At 43.9% G+C, this 14,040-nt stretch overlaps 1 protein-coding gene across 1 annotated transcript; it reads right to left on the reverse strand.

The window, feature by feature from the left end:
- Positions 1-1,855: 1,855 nt before the first annotated feature.
- On the reverse strand, positions 1,856-4,097 carry LOC122326246 (olfactory receptor 146-like). Its single transcript, XM_043220975.1, has one exon. It carries the CDS (start codon positions 3,729-3,731, stop codon positions 2,739-2,741), a length of 993 nt encoding a protein of 330 aa, XP_043076910.1. The 5' UTR covers positions 3,732-4,097; the 3' UTR covers positions 1,856-2,738.
- Positions 4,098-14,040: the final 9,943 nt, after the last annotated feature.

Here is a 14,040-nt window from a genome sequence, read left to right on the forward strand (position 1 = left end):
TTAGCCCGCTTCTGTCAACACTGCACTGGCTCCCTATCAAACATCGAATAGATTTTAAAATCTTATTAATTACCTATAAAGCCCTGAATGGTTTAGCTCCTCAATACTTGAGCGAGCTCTTATCACATTATAGTCCTGCACGTCCGCTGCGTTCTCAAAACTCTGGCCATTTGATAATACCTAGAATATCAAAATCAACTGCGGGCGGCAGATCATTTTCCTATCTAGCACCTAAACTCTGGAACAATCTCCCTAACTCTGTTGGGGAAGCAGACACACTCTGCCAGTTTAAATCTAGATTAAAGACACATCTTTTTAACTTAGCCTACACATAACACACCAACACACCTTTTATTATTCAAATCCGTTAAAGGATTTTTAGGCTGCATTACTTAGATTTGCTGGAACCGGGAACACTACTCCTACAATACGATGTACTTGTGACATCGTAAAAAGAATGGCATCTACGCTAATATTAGTCCTGTCTCTTTCTCAATCTGTTTTCAGTTGTATCCAGACTAGATGGTGGATCAGCACCAAGAGATTATGTTCATCAGAGACCAGAACACCTAGATGCGCCCCGTGGACCAATCGCCAGATCTTGATACACACACACACACACACACACACACTAAGTCATTTACACTACCTGACACAGCAGCGTTTAAAATTGAACTGGAGGTTAAGTGCTGGGCGTCTGGTCAGATGAGAATTGGCCCCAACTGAGTCTGGTTTCTCCCAAGGTTTTTTTTTTCTCCATTCTGTATGCATGGGGTTTTGTTTCCTTGCCGCTGTCGCCTCTGGCTTGCTTGGTTGGGGACACTTAACTTCTAGTGACTATCGTTCAATTGATTTAGAGACCGTCTCTGCATTTAATAAGAAATTGGTCACTCTTGTCATTATACATCCCTGTCATTATACTGTACAGTGCTTTGATGCAACCTGTGTTGTTAAAAGCGCTATATAAATAAAAATGATTGATTGAAATTGAAACAGGACAGAGTGAGCGTTCATATGTGGCCTTTTTATCCATAACAGGAACAACAATCAGTTCAACAGTCAACATAATGCAACCCCCATTATGGGAGGTGCCTCAGACGAGGATTCAGTTCAGGAACAGATAGATTTGAAAGAGTATATCAGCTGTACATGTTGCCAGTCGACAGTCGTGTTGCTGTGATACTGACAAACTGACCTTGTAAACTGGGTGCAAAAGATATCGAGTGACTAAATTCTGGACGATCAGCTGTTATGTGACAAAACTCTGGATGATCAGTTGCGACCTGACTTAGGGAGATCAGAGGAGACGTGATGTAACTCTGGAAAGTCTCTGGAAGATCAACTGATATGTGACAAGACACATGACAATCAACGATGACTTAATTTGGCCCCCTGAATGGCAGCTATGACATAATGTGGCATTGTTCTGTGAGCAATTATGCAACAGGGCTGTACTGTCACTGCCATCTTATGAGCTTGTCCTGGTGCAGCCACCATTTCAGTCAAAGATGCCGTGTTGCGTTTTTTCTCTGCGACATCCACATTGAACAGAAAGCCAACAGTCAACAAAGCATAATCTAGAAACTAAAAAATATGATGAACGTGGACTATTGCATCTAAGCTCTGATCGTAGTGTTTCTTAACGCTATCACAGAAAAACTGTGACAGTCCAGAAAATCATAATACTTGGCGTAGAACAGTTTGGAACTGCTATTTATGATGTGAGATTGATTAAATACAGGTGAGTGTGTGTGTCATCTGTGCAATGGGTAATGGTAATGTACCTTTCTAGTTTCTGTGTTGTGAGAATTATGGGAGAGAGACATTTGGTGGTGATGAAATCAAAGTACATGGACTGAGTTCTTGACACCCAGTTAGTCAAGTACAAGCTTTAAGACCGTATTGTGCCATATTCATTGGTGTGACATCTTGTGCATAATCCATTACTCCTTTCTGTTATCTGCAATGTATCATTATATTATATTTCAGAATGGATTGTTCTTTAAGTCTGTTCATTCATAGCAAGTAACCAAACTTAATCAAATTGTAGTTCCAAACTGATGATGCAAGACACATGATGCACAGCCCAAAATTTGCTGCCCCAATCTTAGATCTGTTGCAATGTGGGCAGCGCCAAAACTAAGTGCACTGTACACTAAGTGTGTATCTCTCATTCCTTGTCTCTTTTTAGATTTGAAGTTTCTTATAATATCATTTTGTTTATTTTTTATTATAATTATGCAATACATTTAACAGACTTGGAACAATAATAAGTGTACAGCTTTTTATTGTTGAAACATATTAACATTTATTCTGCAATTAAATGACTTTGGTAAATACATAAAAAGAAGCAAAACTGCAGCCAGTGCATGGTAAATGGATCAATGGCAGTGTAAATGCTTAAAGCCGACAAACATATTCTTTGAATTCTGTAATTTGAGCATATACTTCTGAATTCTAACAATATTTATGTAGGTAGAACATTTTACTTTTAAACATTTATCTTGATAATTCAATGTGGTGATGTTACTCTTATTAGGCAACTAAATGAATGTTACAAATAAACAAACAAGCAAAGCAAAGCAAAAAACAAAACAAAAAAAAAAGCAAACCAAAAAACACATTAATGGATCAGCATATTAATAAATAGTGACACTAAATTAATTTGTTATTGCACTTCAACCTTTTTCGAAAAATATGATTTTTGCCTTCATTTTATTGCTACATCCCTCAAAAAGTCACAAAATATTAACTTTTTTCCGCCACAGTTTAACAATCTTTTGTCTTATCTCTGTGGTTTGTAAACCATATACTACAGGATTTAGTCCCGGTGGTACAATGTGAAACATTATACTAGCTAGCTTCCTGTTTTCAGAGTATTCAGGAAAACGATGAAAAAAAATCATGATGGCACAAGAAACAAACATTATTAAATAAACAGCTATGTGACTGCCACATGTTTTTATGGCTTTACTGTTGAGTGCTTTGTTTTTCCTAATTATACATACAGTAGCAATCCTGATATATGTTATAAGCATTAGTGTCACTGATATGCTGAATCCTGCCACAGAATAAACGATTCCAAACATATTATTAATGGCCACATTCTCACAGGACAATTTATAAAGTGAAGCATTGTCACAGAAAGGGTTTTCAATTTTAGATCTGCAGTGAGACAAACGTACAGTGAGACCTATCATAATTGCCACTGCAATTACAGGCAGTGCCCAGGCTAATGCTGATAATGTAACCACCATTTTATTTGTCATTATAGTCATGTATAGCAATGGATTGCATATTGCCACTTGTCTGTCATAGGCCATGGTTACTAGTGCAGTGTGGCTTGCTGTTGCAAATATGTGAACAAAATATGCTTGAATAATACACTCTGCATATGTTATATAGCGCTCTGAGGACTGCTTAAAAATGTCCTGCATTAAGCGTGGTAAAATTACAGTAGTCCCAATTATGTCATTCACTGGCAGGTTACAGAACAGAAAATGCATAGGATGATGAAGGTTCTTCTCTATTGCAATTAAAATTATTAGTCCAATGTTACATCCCATTGCAAAGACATAAAACAAGAAAAGCAAGATAAAAACTAAATACGAAGCCTGAGGTGTAACTTTCAGTCCCTCCACAAGGAGAATGTTGTTTGTGAATGTCAGGTTGTCCATTAGTTGCTCTACACAAAACCTGTGAGCAGTAAAACACAGACTTTTTACTTTCATTAAATATATCTTATCTTATATGTCTGCCTTTCACTACAAGAAATATGCATGGACTGTGCTGACAGCTATTTGTATTTTATCTAGTATTCAGTATTTCTTTTCCTGGTGCTAGATTTTCTAGCAAAACAGAGCATAATTGTACCCAAAGTATTTGAATATTACCTCAGATCAAGTTGTCCGGTAAAGAGTTTAAGCAAAATCTATGAATAAATACTGTAAGTGCATACATATCAACCTGCTCTCATCTGAAGAAATATTTGCTTGTCCTCACCTTTTAATAACCGAACCAAATCTCCTCCCATCTCTCACAAAACAATCTCCTGGACAGCAACCAATCAGGTTTCAAAAGCGGCCACTCCACAGAAACTGCACTTCTATCGGTCATTGAGGCACTGAGACGGTCAAGAGCACAATCAAAATCTTCAGTGCTTATCCTGTTAGACCTGTCTGCTGCTTTTGACACTGTAAACCATAACATTCTCCTATCAACCCTCAGGCAGATGGGGGTCTCTGGAACAGCCCTTCGGTGGTTTGAGTCCTACCTCTCTGGTAGGTCTTTCAGGGTATCATGGAGGGGTGATGTCTCAGAGTCTCATCACCTCAATACTGGAGTGCCTCAGGGCTCAGTACTTGGGCCACTGCTTTTTTCCATCTACATGACATCACTGGGTTCTGTCATTCTGAAGCATGGCTTCTCTTATCACTGCTACGCTGACGACACTCAACTCCATCTCTCCTTTCAACCAGACGATCCCACTGTTTCTGCACGTATTTCTGCGTGCCTAAACGACATCTCAGTCTGGATGAAGGATCATCACCTGCAGTTAAACCTCACAAAAACAGAGCTCCTCGTTTTTCCGCCAATCCCAACATACAGCACAAACTATCTTTTCAGCTAGGCTCGGCTACTGTATCCTCGTCTAGGTCAGCTAGGAACCTTGGAGTGATCATTGACGACCAGCTAACTTTCACTGAGCACATTTCAAAAACTGCTCGATCTTGTAGGTTTGTGCTGTACAACATCAGGAAAATCAGACCGTACTTATCAGAACACGCTACACAGATCCTCGTCCAGGCACTAGTCCTGAGTAGACTGGATTACTGCAACGCCCTCCTTGCTGGCCTCCCAGCCTCTACAACCAGACCTCTTCAGATGGTCCAGAATGCAGCGGCTAGGGTGGTCTTCAACGAACCAAGGAGGGCCCACGTCACACCCCTCTTCATTAGTTTACACTGGCTTCCTATAGATGCCCGCATCAAATTCAAATCCCTGATGCTGGCCTATAGGACAATCACAGGCGCCGCTCCCTCGTACTTACACTAATTGAATCATATGTTCCCTCCAGGTGCCTACGCTCTGCAAACGAAAGGCGTCTTGCAGTGCCTTCACAAAAAGGTGCAAAATCACTCTTGCGCACCTTCACCTGGTCTGTTCCTCGCTGGTGGAACGATCTGCCCATTGCCACTAGGGCAGCAGAGTCACTAGCAATCTTCAAAAACCAACTCAAAACTCATCTTTTTCGTTTGCACTTGACCCAACATTGATAGCACTCTCTTCTTCTTCTCCTGCTCCTTCCTATCCTTTTTCTTGTTTAATAAAAAAAAAAAAAAAGCCTTGTGTCTGCGTTAGGTAAGACAAGACCCCACTCAAGAGCACTTATGCACTACTGCCCTTTTGCTGATATTAATATTACCTCATTTGTACGTCGCTTTGGATAAAGGCGTCTGCTAAATGACTAAATGTAAATGTAAATGATCCAAAGATGTTGTTGTGGTTCCCAAGAGGGGAAACTAATTATTTTGCTTGATGGCATGATAGCTAGAGATATGCTAATAGTGGTTGACTCTTTGCTTTCATTACCTATGTGTGTAGGTGTGTGTGTTGTCGTTGTCAGTATGACAAAGGCACGGGATTTGCCCAGATAAGCATTGTACAGTTAGCCACTGCTGGTTAATGAAGGTGCACTTAGTGCCAAAATCCCCAAATCAAATGCTTATGGCCCTAGCAGGCATTATTTTCCTGCATCTTGGTCAAAGGTGGTTATGGCCTTGATGAAATGATGATCAGTAGAAATAGAGCCTTTTCTCTTGCAGTTATTTTTTTAAATGCCCTCTTTATTCAAAACATGCCGGTGGGTAGTTTACTTAAGGCATTATAACCACCCTTCACCCTCTGAGCAAAGTTGTAACTGCCCAGCCGTGTCGAGGGTTCAATTCCTAAGCGACACTGTGTCCGTAATGAAAAAGAAAAGACTAAAATGACGACTTTTCTAGAATATTTCAAATATCAAAATTCTTCCACAATTGGTAGTTATGAATGGTACCTAAAATGAACAATAACTTGAAATTGGTGTCAGATTAAGCATGGAGCAAGATCAAAATCGAAACTAAGTTTAAAAGTGCAAGGAAAGACTGAACGCACATTAAACCTTCGACAAGGGCCTCTAGATTCCGTTCTTCGTGACAGGAGAGGATCCTTACACTTGAAAAAAAGAAGGAAAAAAGAGCCGTACCATAGTACTGAGACTAAGACTGCTCTCATTAGAGTTACAAATGACCTGCTTCGACCTGATCATGATTGTATCTCTTTATTAGTGCTATGGGGATCTCAGCTGTCAAGGTATCTACCATGCCTCATTTTCGCCACTTGATAGCGACATTTTCCCTGTGTTTCTTTCTCTCAGCTAATTAGGTTTATTAGTCCCAGCCCTGTCTAGTTAGCTTCCGTATTTAAGTGGCTCTCTTTTTGTAATTTGTGTTTGTTTATTTTTGCTTGCTGGTGCCCTTTGGGTTATCTGTAAGTTCTCTTGAATATCTCTTTTTCTTTAAGCCTTTGTCCCAGGACTTCTGGTACTTTTCTCTGTTCTTGAGAGGTTATTTTGCCTTTTGTATTACTTTTCTCTTATTTTTGCCCTGGGAATAAAAGGCCTACTTTTTGACCTTTTTTTCTCTCACATTTGGGTCCAACACTTCTGTGTAACAGTGGTAGAGAATGCGACTACAGCACAAGAGACCCATGTTCATTACCCAATCTGACATCACTGCTATGCACACAGAGATGTTAGTTTTTACACTTTACATGTTACCTCTGGGAGATATTATCAGAAGACATGGTGTTAGCTTTCATTGCTATACCGATGATACTTAGCTCTATTTGCAGCCAGGACATACACACCAACTTGAAAAGCTAATAGAATCAATCAATTTTATTTATATAGCACTCTTAACAACAGAAGTTCCATCAAAGCACTATACAGTATGAAGTACAAGAATACAATGACAGAATGCATGGGCGATATAAAAAAACTGAGTAACTACTTAATGCTAAATTCTGGATAAATGGAAGTGCTAATTATTGGACCTAAAAACCCCACATGTAATAACCTGTTGTATTACAAATTTATAAAAGGTTAAACACAGACTCCAATATAACAGTATATGCTGAATGTGTATTGTGATTTACATTCTAAGAGCAGGAAGCCCAAGCCCCGAGACAGTTATCTTTTGTCTTTCAGTTCTTGAGCATCTGGTAGGTGTCCTAAATCAAGTGTGAATGCTAATTCTAAGGTACAACTGTGCCTTTTGTTTCACCTATGCATTTGAATGACACCTGGATGCTAAATAGATCAAGGATCGGGAAAGTTCCTGTCCTGGGCTAAGTTTCTGATCGCATTTGCATACTCTTGTTTTACTGGTCTCCACCTCTGTGTACTCCTCCCCCTTTGAAACATATAAACTTCAACCTAACATGTTTCAGTTAGATTTGTTTCTTGGAGATTTCTTGAAGATTTTCATGGAGATTGCTTGACGATTTTCTTAAAGATTTCTTGAAGACTTCTTGCAGATGACTACAGCAACGAAATAAAAAACGAACTCCTGCTTTACCAAGAATCTCCTGGTCTCTTCTTAAAAAGAAGCTAAAAAAAGTTTCCAACAGTTTTGGTGCCGTGACCCGGATAGAGCTGCTCATCTGAATCCAGACTGTGTCACGGAAATCAAGAGATGGATTCAAGTGCGGTGAATGACAGTTTATTAGTGGATAAACAAGAGAGTGAGTCACTGATGGCGGTGGAGCTTGTGCAGCGCGAGGATGGAAAGCGGGTGCAGGAACGCAATGGGCAGTCAATCCAAGCGTAATCCTCCGAAGCAGGAACAATCCGGAAGACCGACAAACAGAACGACATCAGAACAGGAACTCAGGACAACGGTGAGGATCTGACAATGAGAGTGGTGTTAGCTGATCTTAAATAGCCCCAATAATGAGCCACAGCTGGGGCTGATCGGATCGCAATCATGAACTAGACACACCCAACACTCAGTACAATAACAAACAGACACACAAGATGAGACAATGAATCCATGAACCGTGACAGTACCCCTCTCCTAAGAGCGCCCCCTGGCGCTCCCAGCCAACCTTACCCGTTGATTGTAATCATCGATAAGAGAGTGATCCAGAATGTCCCTGGCAGGAACCCAACTTCTCTCCTCTGGACCGTAACCTTCCCAGTCCACCAAGTACTGGAATCCACGTCCCCTCCGCCTTGAGTCCAGAATGCGATTGACCGAATATGTTGGCTCCCCGTCTACGAGACGCGGCGGTGGAGGAACCGGGGCCGGCGGATTAAGGGGTGAATGAAAAACAGGTTTTAATTTAGAAACATGAAACACGGGATGAATTCTCCTGTACGCTGGAGGAAGTTTGAGGCGGACTGTCACCGGACTAAGAACTTTGGTGACAGGAAACGGGCCAATGAATTTGGGAGCAAGTTTATTACAGACGGAGCGGAGAGGAATATTCTTAGTTGAAAGCCACACCTTTTGACCAACGACGTATACGGAAGGCTTAGACCGGTGGCGATCGGCCTGAGCCTTAGTGCGACGTCCCACCCGGAGGAGGGTCTCTCGGGCCCTTCTCCAAGTGCGACGGCACCTCTGGACGAATGCGTGGGCAGAGGGAACCGCGACTTCGGATTCCAGACTAGGAAAGATAGGTGGCTGGTACCCTAGACTACATTCAAATGGTGAGAGGCCCGTGGATGACACTGGTAACGAGTTATGTGCGTACTCAACCCACGAAAGTTGCTGACACCAGGAAGCGGGATTCTGCGCCACCAAACATCGCAACACCCTTTCCAGATCCTGGTTAGCCCGCTCAGTCTGGCCGTTGCTCTGAGGATGGAAACCAGAAGACAGACTAACGCCGCGCCCCAGCAAGCGACAAAACTCTTTCCAAAATTTGGATACAAACTGGGGTCCCCTGTCGGAAACCACATCCATCGGGAGGCCATGAATGCGAAAGACGTGATCAATGACAGTAACCGCTGTCTCCTTAGCAGATGGTAATTTAGGTAAGGGGATGAAATGAGCCGCCTTCGAGAACCGGTCCACTACGGTCAAAACAACCGTATTGCCCAGGGAGGGCGGGAGGGCCGTGACGAAATCTAGCGCGATGTGAGACCAGGGTCTCGAAGGGACAGACAGCGGTTGAAGTAATCCCTCTGGGGGTCGATTGGAAGTCTTGCCACGAGCGCAGACTGAACAGGCCAAAACAAAATCCCGAATGTCCCGAGCCATGGTGGGCCACCAGAATCGTTGGTTAACTAGAAACCTAGTGCGTCCAATTCCTGGATGGCAAGCCACATTGGAACAATGACCCCACCGGATAACGTCGGACCTTAACCCCTCTGGCACGAATAACCGGTTCGATGGGCACCCGGACGGAGGCGTTACCCCTTCTAAGGCTGTGCGAACCTTCGATTCGATCTCCCACGTGAGTGTAGAAACAATGAGTTTCTCAGGTAGTATGCACTCAGGAGACGACGGGCGTTCAGAACAATCAAAGATACGGGACAGCGCATCGGGTTTGATGTTTTTAGACCCCGGGCGGTATGACAGCGAGAAATCAAAACGACCGAAAAATAGTGCCCATCGAGCCTGCCTGGAGTTGAGGCGTTTAGCGGATCTGATGTACTCTAAGTTTTTATGATCGGTCCAGACGATGAAAGGTACCCCCGACCCTTCTAACCAATGACGCCATTCCTCCAAAGCAAGCTTAACCGCCAACAACTCTCTGTTACCAATGTCATAATTGCGTTCAGCAGGGGATAACCGATGGGAGAAAAACGCGCAGGGGTGCATCTTATCATCCGAGGAAGCCCGCTGGGACAGCACCGCACCTACCCCCACCTCTGAGGCGTCGACCTCCACCACAAACTGACGTGTGGGATCAGGGGCCGTAAGAATGGGGGCTGAAACAAAGCGGCGCTTTAGTTTGGCAAATGCAGCCTCAGCTGCATTGGACCACCTGAACGCCATCTTGGTGGAGGTCAGGGCCGTCAGAGGAGCGGCTAGTTGGCCGAAATTACGAATAAAACGTCGGTAGAAATTGGCAAACCCCAGAAACCTCTGCAGGGCCTTACGAGAATCAGGGGTTGGCCAATTCACCACAGCCTTGATCTTGTCGGTGTCCATGCAAATTCCCTCGGCCGAGACGATGTACCCCAAAAAGGGAACTGACTGTGCATGGAACGCGCACTTCTCCGCCTTGACAAAAAGCCCATTCTCCAACAGCCTCTGGAGCACTCGCCTGACGTGCTGCACATGTTCCTGGAGAGATGAAGAAAAAATCAATATGTCATCCAGGTAGACATATATGAACTGATCTACCATGTCTCTCAGCACATCATTGACGAGTGCTTGGAAAACTGCGGGCAATTAGACAGCCCAAACGGCATGACCAGATACTCAAAATGCCCCCTGGGGGTATTAAAGGCAGTTTTCCACTCATCCCCCTCCCTTATGCGGACCAAATGGTAGGCGTTACGCAAATCCAACTTGGTGAAAATGGATGCTCCCTGCAACCTCTCGAATGCTGAAGACATCAACGGCAAAGGATAGGTGTTCTTTACTGTGATGTTATTCAAGCCCCGGTAATCAATACAAGGTCGCAGAGAGAGCCATCCTTCTTCGCGACAAAAAAAATCCTGCCCCCGCTGGAGAAGAAGAAGGGCGAATGATCCCGGCTGCTAGAGAATCAGAAATATATTTCTCCATGGCCTCCCTTTCAGGAACTGAAAGCGAGTATAACCTGCCTTTCGGCGGAGACGTACCTGGGACTAGATCTATCGCACAGTCATAGGGACGATGTGGAGGAAGAGAAGCAGCCCTGGGCTTACTGAACACTTCCTTCAGGTCGAGGTACTCCTTGGGCACGTTTGACAGATTCACCGCCTCATCCTGAAACGAAACACAAGACACAGGAGAACAGGCAGACACAAGACAAGAGGCATAACAGTTCTCGCCCACGCCGTGATTGAACTCTGGCCCCAATTGACCCTAGGGTTATGCCGGACCAGCCAGGGATGGCCAAGCACCACCGGAATGAGAGGTGAATCAGTCAATAGAAATTCAATTGTCTCCGTATGATTTCCAGATGTGATAAGTGTAACAGATATAGTGGAGTGAGTGATATCAGGAAGGGCTTGTCCATTGAGGGCACTGACAGAGACCTTGTGACATAGGGAGACAGTGGGAATGTGGAGTTGAAGGGCAAGAGTTCGGTCTAAAAGGTTACCTTCAGCCCCCGAGTCCAGTATGGCCGAACAGTCATGTCTTCCAGATGCCCACTGCAGTCTTACCGGGAGGAGGGTGGTGGTGGAGGATTTGTTTAGTGATACTCCACCCGACAGTAACCTCAATTCTACCGCCGGGCTTGTGCTTTTACTGGGCAATCCACCAAAAAATGGCCAGATGCCCCACAGTACATGCACAGTCCTTTGGCTCTACGACGCTCTCTTTCCTCCCGGGAAAGCCGAGCTCTACCAACCTGCATGGGTTCTGTGTCAGATGAGTGACTGAACACGCATCCAGAGTCAACAGGAGAGAATTCCGTAACAGGTGGTAATCGCTGAGGACAGGCTCGCTGGTCACGTTGCTGTAATCGTGAATCCACACGGAGGGCAAGATCAATCAATCCATCCAAGCTATTGGGTAACTCCAAGGCAAAAATCTCTCTCTGGATCCGGTCAGCCAACCCATGCAGGAACATGTCCCACTGCGCCTCCTCGTTCCATTTGCACTCCGCCGACAGGGTTCGGAACTCGATGGAAAAGTCCGAAACAGATCTTTCACCCTGACGGAGATCGGCCAGTCTGCGTGCCGCCTCACACCCAACTGCAGCACGATCGAAGACTCTCTTCATCTCTTCAGACAGTGCTTGGAACGAGGAACAACAGGGATGGCGATTCTCCCACACCGCCGTTCCCCATAAAGCTGCCTTTCCGGACAGCAGAGTGAGTACCAATGCTACCTTGGACTCTTCAGTAGCAAAAGTCTGTGGCTGAAGTGAAAAAAACATAGAGCACTTAACTAAAAACGATCTGCAAAAATTTGGCTCACCATTATACACTTCCGGTGTCGGCAGCCGCGGCTCGTGCTGAGTCACGCTGATAGGAGAAGCGGGGGGAGCGGGAGGAGCGGGCGGTGGGGGTGGCGCAGTGGGCGTCCGCAGTTGTTGGAGTTGACTGGTGAGTTCGGACATCTGCACCACTAGCGCTTGCACGGCTCGTCCAGTCGCGAGCATTTGCTCGTCTTGGCGATCCATTCGTGCCATGTTGCTTTCAAGCAGTCCTTGAATATTTTGAGCTTCCGCTGAATCCATATATGGTCAGATCCTACTGTCACGGAAATCAAGAGATGGATTCAAGTGCGGTGAATGACAGTTTATTAGTGGATAAACAAGAGAGTGAGTCACTGATGGCGGTGGAGCTTGTGCAGCGCGAGGATGGAAAGCGGGTGCAGGAACGCAATGGGCAGTCAATCCAAGCGTAATCCTCCGAAGCAGGAACAATCCGGAAGACCGACAAACAGAACGACATCAGAACAGGAACTCAGGACAACGGTGAGGATCTGACAATGAGAGTGGTGTTAGCTGATCTTAAATAGCCCCAATAATGAGCCACAGCTGGGGCTGATCGGATCGCAATCATGAACTAGACACACCCAACACTCAGTACAATAACAAACAGACACACAAGATGAGACAATGAATCCATGAACCGTGACAGACTGAAATTTCAAGTTCAACAAAGATCTGACTTCGATCCAGACTGAATCTTTCAGTACAACCAAGGGTTGGTGAGTGTAACTCTATCCAAAGAACCATTACAGACCAGTACATTTAAACCTCTGCGCCGTCAGAGAAGAGTTAACAGACAGCTGTAGGGTTTGGTTAACTAGGTTATCCTCTAAAAATTCATTTTAGGGAAGACTTTATCCTCTGTTTTAGGCAGGGAAGACTTTATCCTCTGTTTTAGGCAGGTAAGATTGGCATTACTTGCTAATATTTGTGTATCCTCTGTTTTAGGCAGGGAAGACTTTATCCTCTGTTTTAGGCAGGGAAGATTGGCATTACTTGCTAATTGTTTGTTTTATCCTCTACTTTGTTAGAGAAGGTTAACCATAGTTGATCTGTGTTAACAAGTGTACCCTCTGTTGAGAGACGTTAAATGTTTTCTTTGTGTAAGTAACAAAAACAAAATCTACAATGTTCAAAAAGAATGCTAGACTGATTCCCACAACTGAAAAAGGTAGTCTCACAACTCCTTTGTGGTCAGATAGTGAATTCAAATCACTTTTAGGCATGCAAATGAACCTTATAATTACTGAGAAAGTTAGACAAGACCTAACTCAGAAATGTAAGATCCATCCAAACAAGACTTGGTCTGTAGAGGAGTGTAAAAAGGTTTTAGGAGCATGTTTACATAAGAACAATTTGAAAGGCATTATCTGTTGCCACAGGGAATTTGGTTTAACATTAGCTACACAACAATCTCAGCGCATCTCAGAGCTAGAGGAACAGAACAAAGAGCTATGTGCTAGAATATCGGCTTTGACAAAGAAATTAAATCGCAACACAGCTTCAGAAAAATCTGAGGTGGAAGTTAGTCAGCCTGATAGCACTTATCCTGACTCGCAAGCTTTCCTTGAAACTGAGGTAGCCATCACATCAGTAACTGAGGTGTCTGTAGATTCAGTGAAGGTATGTGGTGCTAGGAGATCTCAGGGAATTGAGGGAATTGAAAGTTTTCCTCCCAACTCTTCTGTTGTCCAGGTCCAATCAATTGCAAAAATGCTTGGACCTAAAGATATAGAGAGAATATCCCAGAGCTTACCCTCAGCCCACACAAATTTTCCTGAATTTAGAAGAGCCTTAATTTGCAAAATGCGTCTCTACGACATGTCGTTAGCAGAAATCACACAGCTGATGTCACAAATTCTAAATGAATCTGAATTCAATAGTTTTGAGTCA

This window comes from Puntigrus tetrazona, chromosome 21 (genome assembly GCF_018831695.1).
Source record: "Puntigrus tetrazona isolate hp1 chromosome 21, ASM1883169v1, whole genome shotgun sequence".
Lineage (NCBI taxonomy): Eukaryota > Metazoa > Chordata > Actinopteri > Cypriniformes > Cyprinidae > Puntigrus > Puntigrus tetrazona.

What these genes read in the sequence shown, in the direction of transcription:
- LOC122326246 (XM_043220975.1), bottom strand. Translation starts at nt 3,731, where the DNA reads ATGAAAGTAAAAAGTCTGTGTTTTACTGCTCACAGGTTTTGTGTAGAG.